Source organism: Rhagoletis pomonella, unplaced genomic scaffold, assembly GCF_013731165.1.
Source record: "Rhagoletis pomonella isolate Grant_MI unplaced genomic scaffold, Rhpom_1.0 Rhpom_scaffold_00003, whole genome shotgun sequence".
Taxonomy (NCBI): domain Eukaryota; kingdom Metazoa; phylum Arthropoda; class Insecta; order Diptera; family Tephritidae; genus Rhagoletis; species Rhagoletis pomonella.
Genome location: NW_023458557.1, coordinates 79,961,444 through 79,976,472, shown reverse-complemented (window position 1 = coordinate 79,976,472; position 15,029 = coordinate 79,961,444). Strand labels below are relative to the sequence as shown.

The window sequence follows — 15,029 nt, the reverse complement described above, 5'->3', positions numbered from 1 at the left end:
GCAAAGTGCCAGCCAGCAACTAGCGCGCTTACACGTCGCCCACCAACTAATTTAGCTAATTGCAGCGCCGTCTGGGATTGCTTGTGTTATGTAAGTGTTTACTTTTAACACATTGGTTACACATGAAAACACAAGCGGGGCGCGCGGTGTCCTTCCAGTGGGAAATATTCAAAGAAGCCGCATTTAATAGAGAAACAATTAAACAGCTGATGTGTCAAAACAAATAGAGGTAGAATAAATACTTGCAATTTTGTCAGAGAACTTATAGAATTCATATGCTTCCTTATTGCACTTCCGACGCTGGCACATTCATATACAAATGAATTTCCGTTGTTGCCTTCAAACTGCTAATACTTTCAGCAGTGGCAGGTAAACTATTCGCTTTTAACAGTTTGGATGGCACTAGATAGAAGAGCACGGTTTGTGTCGAACCTAAACTGTTTCATTGGAGACATCTGAAGCTAACTAGTAAACGAGAGTTGCCGTTGTTTACCAAAAATGCTTCTCGCAGCGCCCTCTTCTAGCAACGTCGACATTTAAATTTATAAATTTTTAACGGCGAACAATGTCGGTACAGCAGCGCAGAAAGAACCTGGTAATGCAGTAGACGGTAGGTGACTACGGTGCACAGAGTTGCATTATTAGTATTGCAAAACTAACGATAATCAGACCATCGATAGGATTTCGTATAATTTTTTAAATTATCGGTAGTATGGAATAGTGTTTTTGCCCAATTTGATATGCACATTTATTTAAACTTCCAAAATACATTCGAAAATTGTAAAGCACTGGACGCATTTTTTAATTTGTAACGGTTAAGTTAAAGGTAAAGTAACTAAAAATTTGAAATGATTTAAAATTGACAACAATCGTTGGTTCTTGGTGAATTTAATATTTTTCGGTTTGATATATATACTATACCATAAAGGGTATTAACGGAGCAAATTAAAATTTTAGAACAAAAAACCTTTGTTTTTATTTACAAATAAGTGGTTCTTGTTTACCTTATATTTACAAACAATGATGAGTGGTAGTGGAGTTTTTCTTTATTCTTTTAGAACCTCTTCATATCAATAGCTAAAAAAATACTATTTCTACTTATATGTATGGACAAGAGAAATCCATCAAATAAAAAAACTTTCATAAATAATGAATCACATGTCTGTCGGACTATCGATAGTGACTAAAAACAATCTATCGTGCCGAAAAAAAGGCTATCGATAATAATTTTACAAGCTCTAGCGTTTTGTGCCAGAGAACGTAAGTTAAATTTTACGTTCTCTGTATTCACGTCAATAAAAAAATATTTCCGTCTGCGTCAGCTAAACAATCAAGAAATTAATTAATATTTACATAGCACGCAATTCAATGGTTTTTTAATCGTCATAAAAATTACAAATTCTTTATAGTGAAATTCGGATAGTGATCTCTCGCAATGTGCTAAATTCATTTGTATATACGCATGTGCCATGTGTTTGTGTATACCTGTGCGCCCGTGTGTCTCCGCGTTCGCGTCCAATTCGGTGTATCTATTGTCGTCGTCCGTCCGTCCGTACCGTCGTGCAACCCGCACCATTCCCTCCAGATGCGATGAATCATACCATTTCGAATGAGTATAATTGTAAAAAATGCTAAAAGGCAACTGAAAATAATTCTGGCGGTCGCTACACAAACAACAAATCGAGAATCCAATTAGTGCAAACCAGGAAAGGAAAATGCATTTGAATGCAGTGTGACAAGGTAAACTGCGATTTGTGAATGTACAGCTTCAGTAGGTGAACTGCTGGTAGCAGTTGTAGCAAAAGTCAGCGTAGTAACAAATGCATTTGAATGGAGTCGTAAGTAAGTGCATAGCTACAACGGCGCAACAAAGTGCAAGGAAGCACATGTGGAAGCATTAGTAACCGAGTGAAAGTCATTAATTTAACGTGCAGTCAACAAAGCATACAGGCAGCTAAAATAATTGGACTTCATATTGGTGCCGCGAGCAAAAATGAAAATGGTCAAATTGTTCTTCAGGTAAGCAACATCATTTCAACTACATATGCAGGTACTCATTTATTTCTCAAACTTTATATGCTTTTGTTTATATGCCGTCGCACCATGAACGCTATGAAATTGTTAAAATCATTATGAATGAAAAGCGCAGCGTAAATAAAACCGCAAGCACCATTAAAAAGCCGTATACTACAAGCATGCTTTGGGAATTGGCGACAACTTCCAAGCCTACACACCGCCTCCCATTCTCAAAATGCTGTAGCTGGTAAACGGTTATACCGGTGCTGAAGCACTACTCTCAGCTTTGCGCTACGTTCTCTGCGAGTGTCTTCAGTGAATGTCGTGTTGTGGTTGTGCTTCTGCTGGCTATGGTTGTGCGTGCCTACGCGCTGCTCCGTGCGCTGGTTTATTTTCGTGAATGACGTAATGCCGTCAGCTAACAGCGAGCAAAGTAGTCGAACAACAAGCAATCAACCAACCAAATAGCCAAGCGACGCAACCCAACGGACCCAACAGCAAAAGCAACAACCAACAAACTGGCGCAATGATCCAACTAGCTATTAAACTAAATCCATGTATATTTTGAATATAAATGTTATGAATGTACACAAAGAACAAAGCCAACAACAAAAAGCGACACAAGCATGGGGCAAAAATGCGGTTGTCTTCGGTTGGCGTCTGACTTTTGCATATATATTTTTGGTTTGTTTTGTCGAACGAGGCTGGTTTCTTTCTTTTGCAGCGCTTAGTATGTAGCACGCTAACTCCTTTTATTGTTATTTGTTTTAATGTTACTGAAGCGGAGGCGCTGCAATGGCTGTTGTGTGGGTCGCCCATAATTTTTGGCTTTGCTCTTGCCATCATCGCTTTTCTTAGGTACTTCCTCGTTCTTACGGTTCCTTGCAGTTTGTGGTTGTGGAAAAATCGCCTGAAGTTTTGAAATTTGGTCAATGACCTACCACAGGCTGTTCCTGACGTGTTCTGCTGCTTATTATTTTTACGACGATGACGTAGTTAATGCTCCGGCAGTTAGATATCGATTAGTGGGTAATTTGTGGTTTGGTAGAAGGGGTATTTGCTAGCGTGGTCCCTTTTGCTACTTTATAAGCTTAATTTTTGATTTCACAACTTAATCATCATATCATATCTAATTGCATTTGTCTTAGTAATTCATTGATTTACTGATTAGTGCAAATACTGTCTATTGCCTGCAATTAATGTTGAGCTCATTTGATCATTGTTTAAAAATACTATATAATTACTGTGTTTGTGAAACTTTCCATAGAGACATTTTGCAGTTTGCATATTAAGCTCTTGCAGTCCAATTCATTCGTTGGTGCAGTATACGTTTAGCTGTGAAAGTGAATGGTGTGGTAACAATTAAACTAGTTTGGAATAATTCTTTGGGAGGATTTATGGTATAAACACTTGAAGGTGAGAAGTATCTAAACTAAAAGAGTTGTACGTCTATGGAGTGATACATCATATTCTCAGCTCATCGGAAGGATCAACCAACCAACACCAACAAGAATTACTTGTTAGAACAGTCGGGTCCACGTAACCGGAACGTCCCAGATTTGTATCTGGCCAAGGCCTGTCATTCCACTATCACTACCCAAAAAACTCTTTGGGGAATTTGTATGCTGTTACAGCAACAAGAATTATTGCATTTTTTTTTTAATATTTAATAAATCTTCAACTAAAAACAAAACTTTGCTCATTTAGAGACAAAGCGCTTGCATAATAGTTGGAATTTTAGGTCCTACGATAGTGTAAATCGTCATAGGCTGTGCTATTGTATAATCTTTGAATATCTGGTTTTTCCAAATTGAAAAACTGCTAACCATTACTTGGTTAATGAACAGTCGCTACTATATTTGATACACTTTTAATTTTTATTACATCACAGTTTCTTTAGATCTTTCCCCTTGGTTGAGAGCGTCTTTGGTGAAAGATGGGTAGCGAGTGTAGGGTCTGAGCAGATATTGGCAGTATTGTCGGGACTGTTTTCGCATGTGTAAAGAGTCGCTGACCTTCGGTCCGATCCTTCACCTTTAGGGTTTTAAGCTACTGCACAATAGATGCCATTACTCTGTGTGCTGAGTTCACCCTTCGCAAAAATTATCGAAGTGAGGGGGTCCTTATTTTAAGTGATAGTCAGGCGGCACTCAAAGCTCTCTCATTATTCGAGGTCGAATCCTTAGTTGTCCCTAGAGTGCACAGCAAAATACCAAACTAAAGAAACAGCGCTGGCGGAACACTATGGGTCATCGTTACTCTAAAATCTTACCAGGAGGGTACAATCTGAAGACAGGTTACTCATGGGTCTCTCTAAGAGCGAATCTCAGAATTACCTCACGCTTTTTGACAGGCCGTTGTAGGCTGAGGAGGTCACTTGTATAATCTAGAAATCTTGTCAAGAAATCTAATTTTATTTATTCACAATCTAGAAAATATAACAATTTTCTTACAGACTACGTACAATTAACAAAGATCAATTCAAATAATTAAACAACCCAAACAATAACAACATAAAATAAGTTTTTGATATTGAAAAGTCTACGTCTAAAGGTTTTGGAAACAGATTCAAGGTTTTTAGGCCCTAGGAATTGGGGAATAAGAGGCATATAAGGTAAATGTACATAATTCCGGTGTACCAATGATTTTTCTGACGATTTAATTTTTTTGCGTTAAAACTACCGAATGCAAATTAAAAATGTTACCTTTAAATCGATCAAATAAGATTAGTTTCCAATTATTGATAAAAGAAAATAACTATAATTACTATTTATATTAATAAATGTAATGACACCTTCATATATTTCTAATTACGTGGCAAATATTCTCTGATGTGACTAATTCCGGCCATGCAATAAATATACAGATTTCTTGTTATAAAAGGAATAATATCTTTGTTATTGAACTTAAAAAATAATAATTTTAATGTAAACAAATCAAAATCTGTGTTTACCAAAAAATTGTAAATATTTGTTTGTAGAAATGCTGTTTTTAAGAACTTGATCACAAAAAAAAGTAATTCCAAGATAATTTTCAAAATAAATAATATTCAATGTTATTAAAAATTATTTGACGAGCTCCGAACTTAAAGAAAAATGTAAAATCAATGGAATAATTTTACAATGCAATAGCAGTTCTTTTTCTACCAAGTACGTTTGAAAACTTAAATCATTAAATGTGTAAACTCCGCGGCTGTTGAGTTGTACTGGTGGTTCCAATCTTCTCAGGACATCTGAAGCGTCGTAGATGAGCTGTTGACGACGTCATTTTTTCCTGATTGGTCATCTATTGTACTCATTATCAAGGTACGGATTTTTAGGACCTAAAAACCTATAAAAAATGCAAAATCAAATAGCGAAGTTGGCTGGAAAAGGCACTAGAAATAGCAAAAAAGGCAAAAGAAGGCATTAAAAAAGGGCAAAAACTGAAAAATAACATTGGTTTACAGGAAAAATATTCAATGGACGCTACTATTAAATTCCTATATAGAATTGCTCGCTCATTCCGTTAATTTTTTATTCTATAGATAAGTTTTCGAGATATTTGGAGTTTATCGTTATTCAACAAAAAAAAAAATCACGTATATCTTACGGACCAATTGACGTCTGACGCACTACACTTTTCGAAATCCTAAAAGTTAACTATGGCATTAATTGTAGCTTTTTTGTTGTAAATTTGTTGTGGAAAGAAAAAATTTGTAGCTTTCGTTTTGCAGGGTTGTGGTCAGCTGATTAAGTCTTGGGACAACTTAACTAGTTTTGGCAATTTTCCTTTTGTTTATTTAATGTTTATCTTTTTTTATATATACCTAACCAGCGCCACATAAATCCACATTTCAAACTTGGTACAAAAATTATGAAAATTGAACAAACTTTAACATTTGCTCTCAAAAATTGTAAACTTTTTATTTAGAGTTTTTAGAAAAAATTTTGGGTATGCAGTTTGTAGCTAATTAAATTTTTGAGACACGGACGTGAATTTCTAAATTTTCGCTCCTTCGGGGATCTTTAGGATCCGAATGGATATGGCGTTCGGGCTTTGTTATGGATACCTCGGCCATAACAAGTAAGCGATGGTGGCAAGAATTATAGAAAACAAAATTGTGCTTTCCCAACAGCGATGTCATTTCACAAGTAAAAGTAAACAAAGTCGAATAGGAGTATGAAAGAAACGTGGTTTCAATATTTTAAATTGTAAAAATATATGGCTATGAAAAAGAATTAATAAAGAAAATGTTTATAAATAAATTTAAAACACATTTTAATATACCACGCTTCTATAAATGGACTAAGAAGTGGAAAATAATATTTCGCAGTCCCATCGAATTTGTTTTGATAACTTTTAATTTTGAAAATTTGCCAAAAGTCATTATAAACCATTTATGAGATAGAAAATGAAAAATGTGGCCTGCGAATTATATTTTTCTACTTTTTTGTCCGTTTATAGACACGTGGTGTAAGTACTAAACAGTTTACCTATGTGGTTTTATTTATTTTGTACTTGTCTGTATAAAATGTCTAAAAATAATTCAACGATATTCTGATATTTATTGTGTTTTATCACACTGGCTTTATTTTCTCTTACAAATACTTAACTGCTTCCGGCAAGGTAGATGTTTAGACTAGTTTTACTAATTCTATATTCTTTTAATGTGTTCCAGCACGTCTACGATTTGCAGGTTTTGCAGGATTTAGGCCAAAGTCGTTCCCGTACGCCAAAAATTCTCTATCTGGGAACACTCTCGTGAGACTAACTGAGCAACTGTTCCCAGAATGAAGTCCGCAGTTTTTCTTCTGGCAAATTCATGAAAAGTGTCAAACGATAGGCAGAGTTGCATTAGTATTCAAAAAAAAAAAAAGACCGCGGTGAAAGCAAATAACCTTACATTTGTTAAAAAATGGAATTAACAATGAAATATTCCGATATATATGCAATTATTATTAATTGTATAGATTTAATAGTTATTTAGTGATCTTTCAGCCAAATCAGTCTTGTACTAATTACAAGTAAACAAGCCAAATGACGTTTTTGCTGGAAAAAGTACTTTTCGCGTTCCCGTACACTTCTGCATCTGTTCTCCTGTTACTCTCACTTGAGAGAGTAAAATTCTAGTTTGCCATTTCCACAGGTTTTAGTCCGAAGAATACTGGAACAATTTGCTATGATATGTACCGTCGAGGTTGATGTCTAGGCTAGTTTTTGTATATTCTATGTCTGGACAAACAAGATTTTGAAATGATAAAAGCGTGGTAAAAAAAAAACGGAGCTTTTTATAAAAGTTTTAGTGCATTTAAAGTTGCTGGGGAGTTGTTTACTTTTACTTGACAATTGTCAAAACCATAGTAGTGATTTGATCATTTACGATCTGCCTAAACTTGTTGTCAAGATGGCAAAGTAACCTAAACTAAGAAAAATCAAAAAATTAAAACCCTCAAAATTGTTTCATAAGCGCTGCACGATTGTGCCCCAATATTCACATAAAGTAAATGTAAGATGATATCTTCCCGCATCTCAGATATGTAAGTTGAGCCAGCTAATGGTTATGAAAATCTGAGAATTATGCTTCTGCTCTACGACTTAACATTTTAGGCGTGCATCCAGCCACTCCCCCAAATAATTCCGTTTTTTCAGCCTTAAGAATGGGATGACCTCTGTAACACCTTTTATATGGCAATACACATTATGACCTCTTTTAGTTCCTATGCATATATTAAACTCTTGGAGCAGAAAGATAAAGAGCAAGAAAAAATACAAAAAAGAAAACCGTTTCTGCATATTTCCCCACTGATACGTCAGCCCATTTTATCCAGATGACGTCAAGCACCACAAATATGTCAATGTTTATAAAACCTGATAACCAATTAAGATAAGCGAAAAATTATCGCTTTTGTTTTATACTGTACTGATTTACTTTGTACTTTGCTATCTTGTATTAAAAAATAAATATATAAATATGTATGCCTACTTGATGTACTATCAGTTGCATGCGAAAAGCAGGAACAGCCATTCAATATTTGCTCTTTCGCCATACACTGTGGAAGATAAAGATATCGGGCAACAAAGAACTTCACGCAGTGGTTTAGTAAAAATTAAAAAAAAAAAAAAAATGAATTTAAATGTGAAGAGGGTCTCGGAAACAAAATAAGTCAGGAAATGATTGATTTTTAAGAATATCGATAGAAAATCCAGAGAACGATTTCGAATTGATATTAGCCCTTTTCGATCTGGAGAAGTATTACAACAGAACTTAGGATGGATATTTTTATGTTACTTCAGTACACAAGAGGATTGCTCACATAAACAATGTGAGCGTGGCTGAACGTCGTTTTAATGGATTGGATTCCGCTATTTCTGCCTGGACAAGATATTCATTTAAATAGCCATTATGGAAGATGAAAAATGTATTGGGCTTAAAGGGGATCCCACTCTCATCTTAATTCTCTGCACTTGGAGCTTTTTTAACTTCCGTCTTAAAAACGATTAATTCTATAAAGTGGTCGGCATGAAAGCATCTAATTACACAGGTCCACAAAAAAAAAATCAATGAAAGGTGCCTTTGACCAAACCTAGTCTGTTATACGTTTTTGGGGTCGCTGAACACGAATCTGAACACCTCAAAAAACACCTCGGATTTTCTCTGCCACGTAAAATCCGAGATGTTTTTTTGAGGTTAGAAAAAAATCCAGACGTGATGGAGCAAAACGGACTTCAGATTCGTGTTCAGCGACCCCAAAAAACATATAGCAGACTAGGTTTGGTCAAACGAACCTTTCATCGATTTTATTTTTTTTTTTGTAGACCTGTGTTATCGAGCGAAGATTACAGAAATTAATCAGCTGTTTACTGTTTTCCACTGAGTAGATGTATCTGAGAATGAACAATCGAATTTAACGATCGATAAATTAAAAATCGATTAACCGATTTGAATTTTTAATCGTTTTTGTAAACCGTTTAAAGAAGCGATGTTTTCTAAGTATCGGTTGTTAATCGATTAATCTCTATAATATAAGACGTCTTAGCGAAAAATTAATTGCGGAATTACTTCTTTATTTGCCTAATGCCGATTTTTTTTTAATATCTGTTAATCGATTAATTCACTGTTTGTTTGCCGATTTTTAATAGATTTTTCCCAAAGGTTAATATTCTAATATTCTAAAGAAACCGATTTTATTGAAAGTCTTTATTTATTGATCGATTAATCGCTTTTTACATTCCGACTACCGATTTTCTTTTTTGATCGGTAAATGTATTGGCTCTTCGATTTTATATTGTTTTCAAACTACTTAATCTATTAGTTATTATTCAATATCTTTAAAAGTAGGTTGTATAACGAAATGAATAAGGAACAAGAGTTTACGGGACGTGCTTATCCCAGCGATTAGCGACTAACCGTTAAACTTTGTTGCTTTTCCCATTTCACCTAAGAACAAAGGTGGTACATATAAAGCACAATCCCCTTTTTGAAGTAAATGAGCATAATATTTTGTATTTCTAAAAAAATATCTATAAAAAAAAAGAAAAAAAAAATTATTATAGGTCAGTGAAAACGAATAGTTTTCTATAAATGTCCCCAATGTCTTTGAAAACGCTATTAAAAGATTTTTTGCTTGCCGATTAAGGACTCTATTTTCTAACAAAGAATGGGTTCATCGACTTTTTGTGTGCCGATTGAAGAATCGATTTTTTCTATCTATCAACCGATAAACCAATAGATATACATATACTGTCGGCAAAAAGTATTGGCACAGCAAATTTTTTATAATATACATATGTAAAAATTTTTTTCTAATATTTTTCACCACTTTTTTATAACAATATGGTTAATTCTACAACTAAAAACATAATTCCTAAACTTTGTGCAAAACTCAGGAAAATTCAGCAGATTTTCATACAAATATTCAACTTTTTAATCAGATTTTTTAGAACTTTTTTTGAGTATGGAGATTTGTAGCCCAATCGATTTTATTAAAATAAGGTACAAGTTCTAAGTAGCTATGAATTACCGTTGTTTGTTTGGCAATTTTTTTTCACGCAGTCTCTTCCATACAAAAAAAATTTGTTGGAAAGTATTTTATATGGAAATGCAAAACACCTTCAAAAAAAAAAATTCTCAAAAATCAATGCGATTTTTGACTAACTCCGAACTTGCAGTTTTTTACTAGAATTTAATGAGCTGCAAAACTGCATACTCAAAAAAATTCTAAAAAAATCTGATTAAAAAGTGTAAAATTTGCTGAATTTTCGCGAGTTTTGCACAAAGTTCTGGAATTATATTTTTATGTTTTCTGTTGCAGAATGAACCATATTTCTATAAAAAATTGGCGGAAAAATATTAGAAATTTTTTTTTGCATATATTATGAAAAATTTGATGTGCCAATACTTTTTGCCGGCAGTATATGTATCAATTGGCACCTTTTATATGGTAATAAGTTCTACATATTGATTAAGTATATTTTTGGATTGTTTAAAAAATCTTCCAGCTATTAAAGCAAATTAAATTTATAAAATAAAGAATTAATGTTTTATACTTGAAATACGTTGACTTTATCAGAAAATTAGTTATTAATATCGATAATCGATGTAATAAACAGTGAGTGTCAGTGAAAATCGTTTAGTCTTTGTAACAGGCCGATGTCTGTACATAATAGATATTAAAGAAAAATTAATATGGTGGGTTTTATTAGCGCAACAGAGGCCAAATAAACAATTTTTAGAATATTTGTCTGTCTGTATTTATGTTTGAATGCTGTATTCACCGATGTATTTCTAGAGGTCTAACTTAAAATATAGAAAGCGAAAAATAGAGAGTTGCCACCTGTTTAAAAATTGTAGTTTAAGTAAATTAATAAGATAAAGTAAATACGGCCAATACGGCTGTTAGAAGAAAGAGGTTTAAGAAGACTTACAGCAGAAAATATTTTTGTGGAAAGTTACCACCTCTTTGAAAATTTTAATTTAATAATATTTGATAAGATTAATTTAATCAATGTGGGTATCAAATTGAAAAGGTTTAGGAAAGTTTACTGCCGGAAATATTTTTGAGGAGAGTTGCCACCTCTTGGAAAATGTGTATTCAATTGAATTGATAAAATAGATGAAATATTACCAAAACGACGGGTATCAAACAACACAAAACTACTTTTAAGGCGCAGTGAAACACGCTGGGTATTTGCTAGTTTTTAATAAAAATATAATTCACACACACAGCAACCAAAACCATAAACTCAAAGTTTCTAACTTTGTAACAAATAAAAAAAGTAAAATTTTCATCAAAATTTCACACTTTTTATGCAGAATTTTTATTTGTGTTGGTATGCAATTTTATAGCTGTACGCTTTTCACTGACATTCACTGTAATTGTTGGCATTTCTACATCATGATAATCGATTTAACTATAGTCCTCATTTCTAATTTTTTTTGTTGTTGGCGAGATTTTCACAAAATATTTCTCTTCCAACTCTCAAATCGTCGTCTGGGAAATATTTCTCTTGCTTTCAATTTCCCAACTTATACATTTCATTATTCCATGACAACACTTGAAAGCAGTGTTGCCACTTTGTGAGTAATTCCTCAAAACGTGAGGAATTTCGGATGCGCTTGAGTATTTTTTGAGGAATTTTCTCTCGATTTATTTGCAGATAACAAATGCAACCATGTTTTACACAACAGAGTTGTTAAATCGCTCTGCAAATTTTTGAACAAAAAGCTTTCTGAAGTTTTATAAAGAGCGAAATACACCACACCAGCGGCTTGTCAAAGCATTGTTCAAACCTACTTTTCTCATTTCGCCCTAAACCATGCAAACATGACTCAATCAAGCAAAGAATTTTAGTTTTCTTTTCCGGTTCATTCATTTTCATTCGGTAAAAATTCCATTGCGAATGAGGCGATTTTATCATACACAACGTAAGTAAGGGATTTGATCAAACGTCAACATGGCGGCCAGAAAATCAAAAAAATTTTGATTTTTGTTCACATTTCTCTCAAACGGCTTGTCAAACCTTCAAACAGCCCCATACACAACATAAATAGCTTTAAGCAAAGGGATATTTCGCTTGCATTTGCTGCTAAATTTTCAAAGTGTTATCGATAACTTTTCTCATTCCATCGTTATATTTTGAACTTGCAAAATATCGGTAACGAATGGAGAGAACACGCATTGTTCGATCATAAGTTTTTGAATTAAAAGATTCTTCAGGTTCATATAAGTTTCCCCATTTAAACAAAAAAAAAAATTATATCTGCATTACTCATATAGCCCTTTTCTAATACTTCAGTAGAACGTATATTTAGTAGTTTAAAAATATGTGTAGGACTGACTTGAGGACCTGGTTGAGCACTGATATAGTTGCAGCAATATTATATACAAACCAAGGCATAAAACATAACGGTGATACTTTGTTTGAACTGCAAGAACAAATGTACCAATTGAATTGGAGATTGTAATTAATTGTTATACTAAGTACCTCTAGTATGCAATAATCATATCTGTAATAAGAAAATTTTGAGTAATTTGTTTGGATTTTGAGGATTTTTAATTTGTTTTTGAGGAATTTGGTAATTTTTTGTGTGGCAACACTGCTAGAAAGTTATGTTACCTTCAGCACTGCTGAATAAGCTGAATAACAACAACAACAACTTCGTGATTTGAGCTTTTTAATCTATTGAGTTTGCTTTTATTGGTGTTGATATCGTTAAACTATTTGATGGCAAAATTTCTTGTGAATTTCTAAAGAATTATCAGTTGCCGTAAAAACCGTTTACAAAGCACACTCACTGGTCAAGAATGTGCAAAATATTTGTGTTGCAATGCAAATATGTTTGCCAAAAATGACTTAATAATCGTAAGTTATTATAATTCTGCTGGTAACGCTAACGAAGAAATGACTAGGCAATACCAAATTTCTAGGATACCAAAAATGATTCATTTATTTTTATATTCAAATCAAATTCGCTGGAATCACCGCGCTACTAGCGGTAGTCCTTTAATGACTTTCACTGTCAAAAAATATTCAGAAGAAGGGGAAAAATTCCAATTGCATTAGTCAGCATGATCGATAACAAACCGATATTTTATGTACATATATCTACCTCGTTTACAATCGAATTTGTTGCTAACTGCCCGACATAAGTATGTAATATTCTTTGTTTACATAAATAATTTTTTTATTTATCTCATTGTTCCCATGAATTAAGTAATGTTGACTCAGCGTCAACATCGGAAGACTCACTCACTCGACATTCAACGATGGTTGATCGGTAAACGTCTGGTCAGTAGATCATTCGTTCCGACATTCGTTCGTTGCAACATCACGCGCATATATAAACTACGCTAATTGTTGTTGCTTAGCAAGTTTGCAGGTGATTCTGGAAGCGACATTCCAGCGCTCGAACTTACTCATCGCTGGCAGCACCAGCACCACCACCACCACCACAACTCGCAGCGGCGGCGCCATTTGGACAACCAACACTCGACAAGTAGCCACAGCTATCGACACTGACGTCTATGTTAGTAAATATTATTCATTTTTTTCTGCACTGTGGCGTCTTCCTAATCACATTTATTAGCTTTGTATGCACGCGTTTAGCTTCGTATTTAAATGACGCTGAGCTACTGAGAAATTGAAATTACGCATAAAGTAACCGACAATGAGTTGTGTGTGGCTTGCTTGAATATTCGGGACGTGCCCACTTTTTGGTTGGCTATTAAATTTTTAAATAATTGTCGCAATTAAAACACTTGCATTTGATAGCGACCAGCCTTCGAGAAAGTAACTTCGTTGGCTTGGAAATGACTAGTATGTTTGTACACCTATTGTAAAAATAATAGAAACACGACTTTTTGACCAGTTTTGATCACTAATCACTTGTTTATTTTATTTTTTATTTATTTTTTTTTAAGTATAGTTATATGTATATAGTTAAGTATAGATAGTATGAATGAAAACTAAGTAATTGCCTTTTTTTAGTTTTCATACCTTTTAATTCAATTTTGTTTGAATAAATCGAGTCAAATCGCGTCAAAAGTCTGAAATTTTAAGAAAAAGCAATTGCTTATTTTTATTCATACGGCCCCATATCTAAAGAAAATCAGAATCAAAATTTCAAACTTTTTAATCAAAATTTTGACGTAGTTAATTAAAAAATTGTCGATCATACTAGTACTTTGTATGGAAGAGAATGCGTAAATCCGTCAGCAAAAAAAAAAAAAATCACGCGAGCTTTTTTCGACATACCTTAAGTTACTTTATCAGATATGTACACGCTAAAGTATTATTAAATGCATATACATTTAATTACTGTCTTTTGGTTTTTTACTTATGAAATAATTTTCGCTTTCAAACCCATCTACTTATTATATATTATATGGTAGGTAGGAGAGCTTCTCAAACAATATTCATGCAATTTTTCGTGTTAAGTTGTTAAAAAATAATAAATATCTAAATCCCGGGACTGATTCCGGGATTGAAACAACGAGATCCCGAAAATCCCGGAATCGTAAAAATCAAAAAAATTAGCATTCCTAGTAAGAATGATATGTTGGCATTTTGTAGAAGTGCCTCCATTAGTTAAACAATTACAATGAATCATTGCTTTACTGAGACACACATTAAATGTTGATTGAGCTGAAGTAAATAGAGAAGATGATACATTAAATTACTGGTAGTTAAAAATCAATTAAAAGTTATTTAAATCGTAAGTGATTTACTAGTATGTGCCTCTATTAACAAATTTAAATAGAAAATGCGGCTCCTAAAACTTGTAGCCATTTTTCTAATAAAAATAATGAAGTTTTGTATTGCTATCGAGCCTTTTGCACCACTTTTCTATAACGTCCTGGATTGTATATCCACTTAATACGACAAAAAATATTGGCACAAACCATTTTTATTTTAATTTTTTCCGCTGGCTTTTTATAAAAAAATATGGTTAATACTACAAAAAGAAACATAAACACATAATTTCTAAACTTTTTGCAAAACTCAGGAAATATAATACATTTTCACAATTT

At 33.4% G+C, this 15,029-nt stretch overlaps 1 protein-coding gene across 3 annotated transcripts in view; it reads left to right on the top strand.

The window, feature by feature from the left end:
* Nucleotides 1-1,250: 1,250 nt before the first annotated feature.
* The window catches only part of LOC118735609, a 77,990-nt gene continuing 64,211 nt past the window's right edge, over nt 1,251-15,029 (top strand). For 2 of the 3 annotated variants that reach the window (XM_036465460.1, XM_036465457.1), the window contains exon 1: nt 1,251-2,019. Coding sequence is in view for 1 of the 3 variants with exons in the window: in XM_036465461.1 (XP_036321354.1) it covers nt 1,994-2,019 (26 nt within the window). In the remaining 2 variants the exon portion in view is untranslated. The remainder of the gene's footprint in view (nt 2,020-15,029) is intronic. The other variant, XM_036465461.1, reaches the window with a different exon arrangement.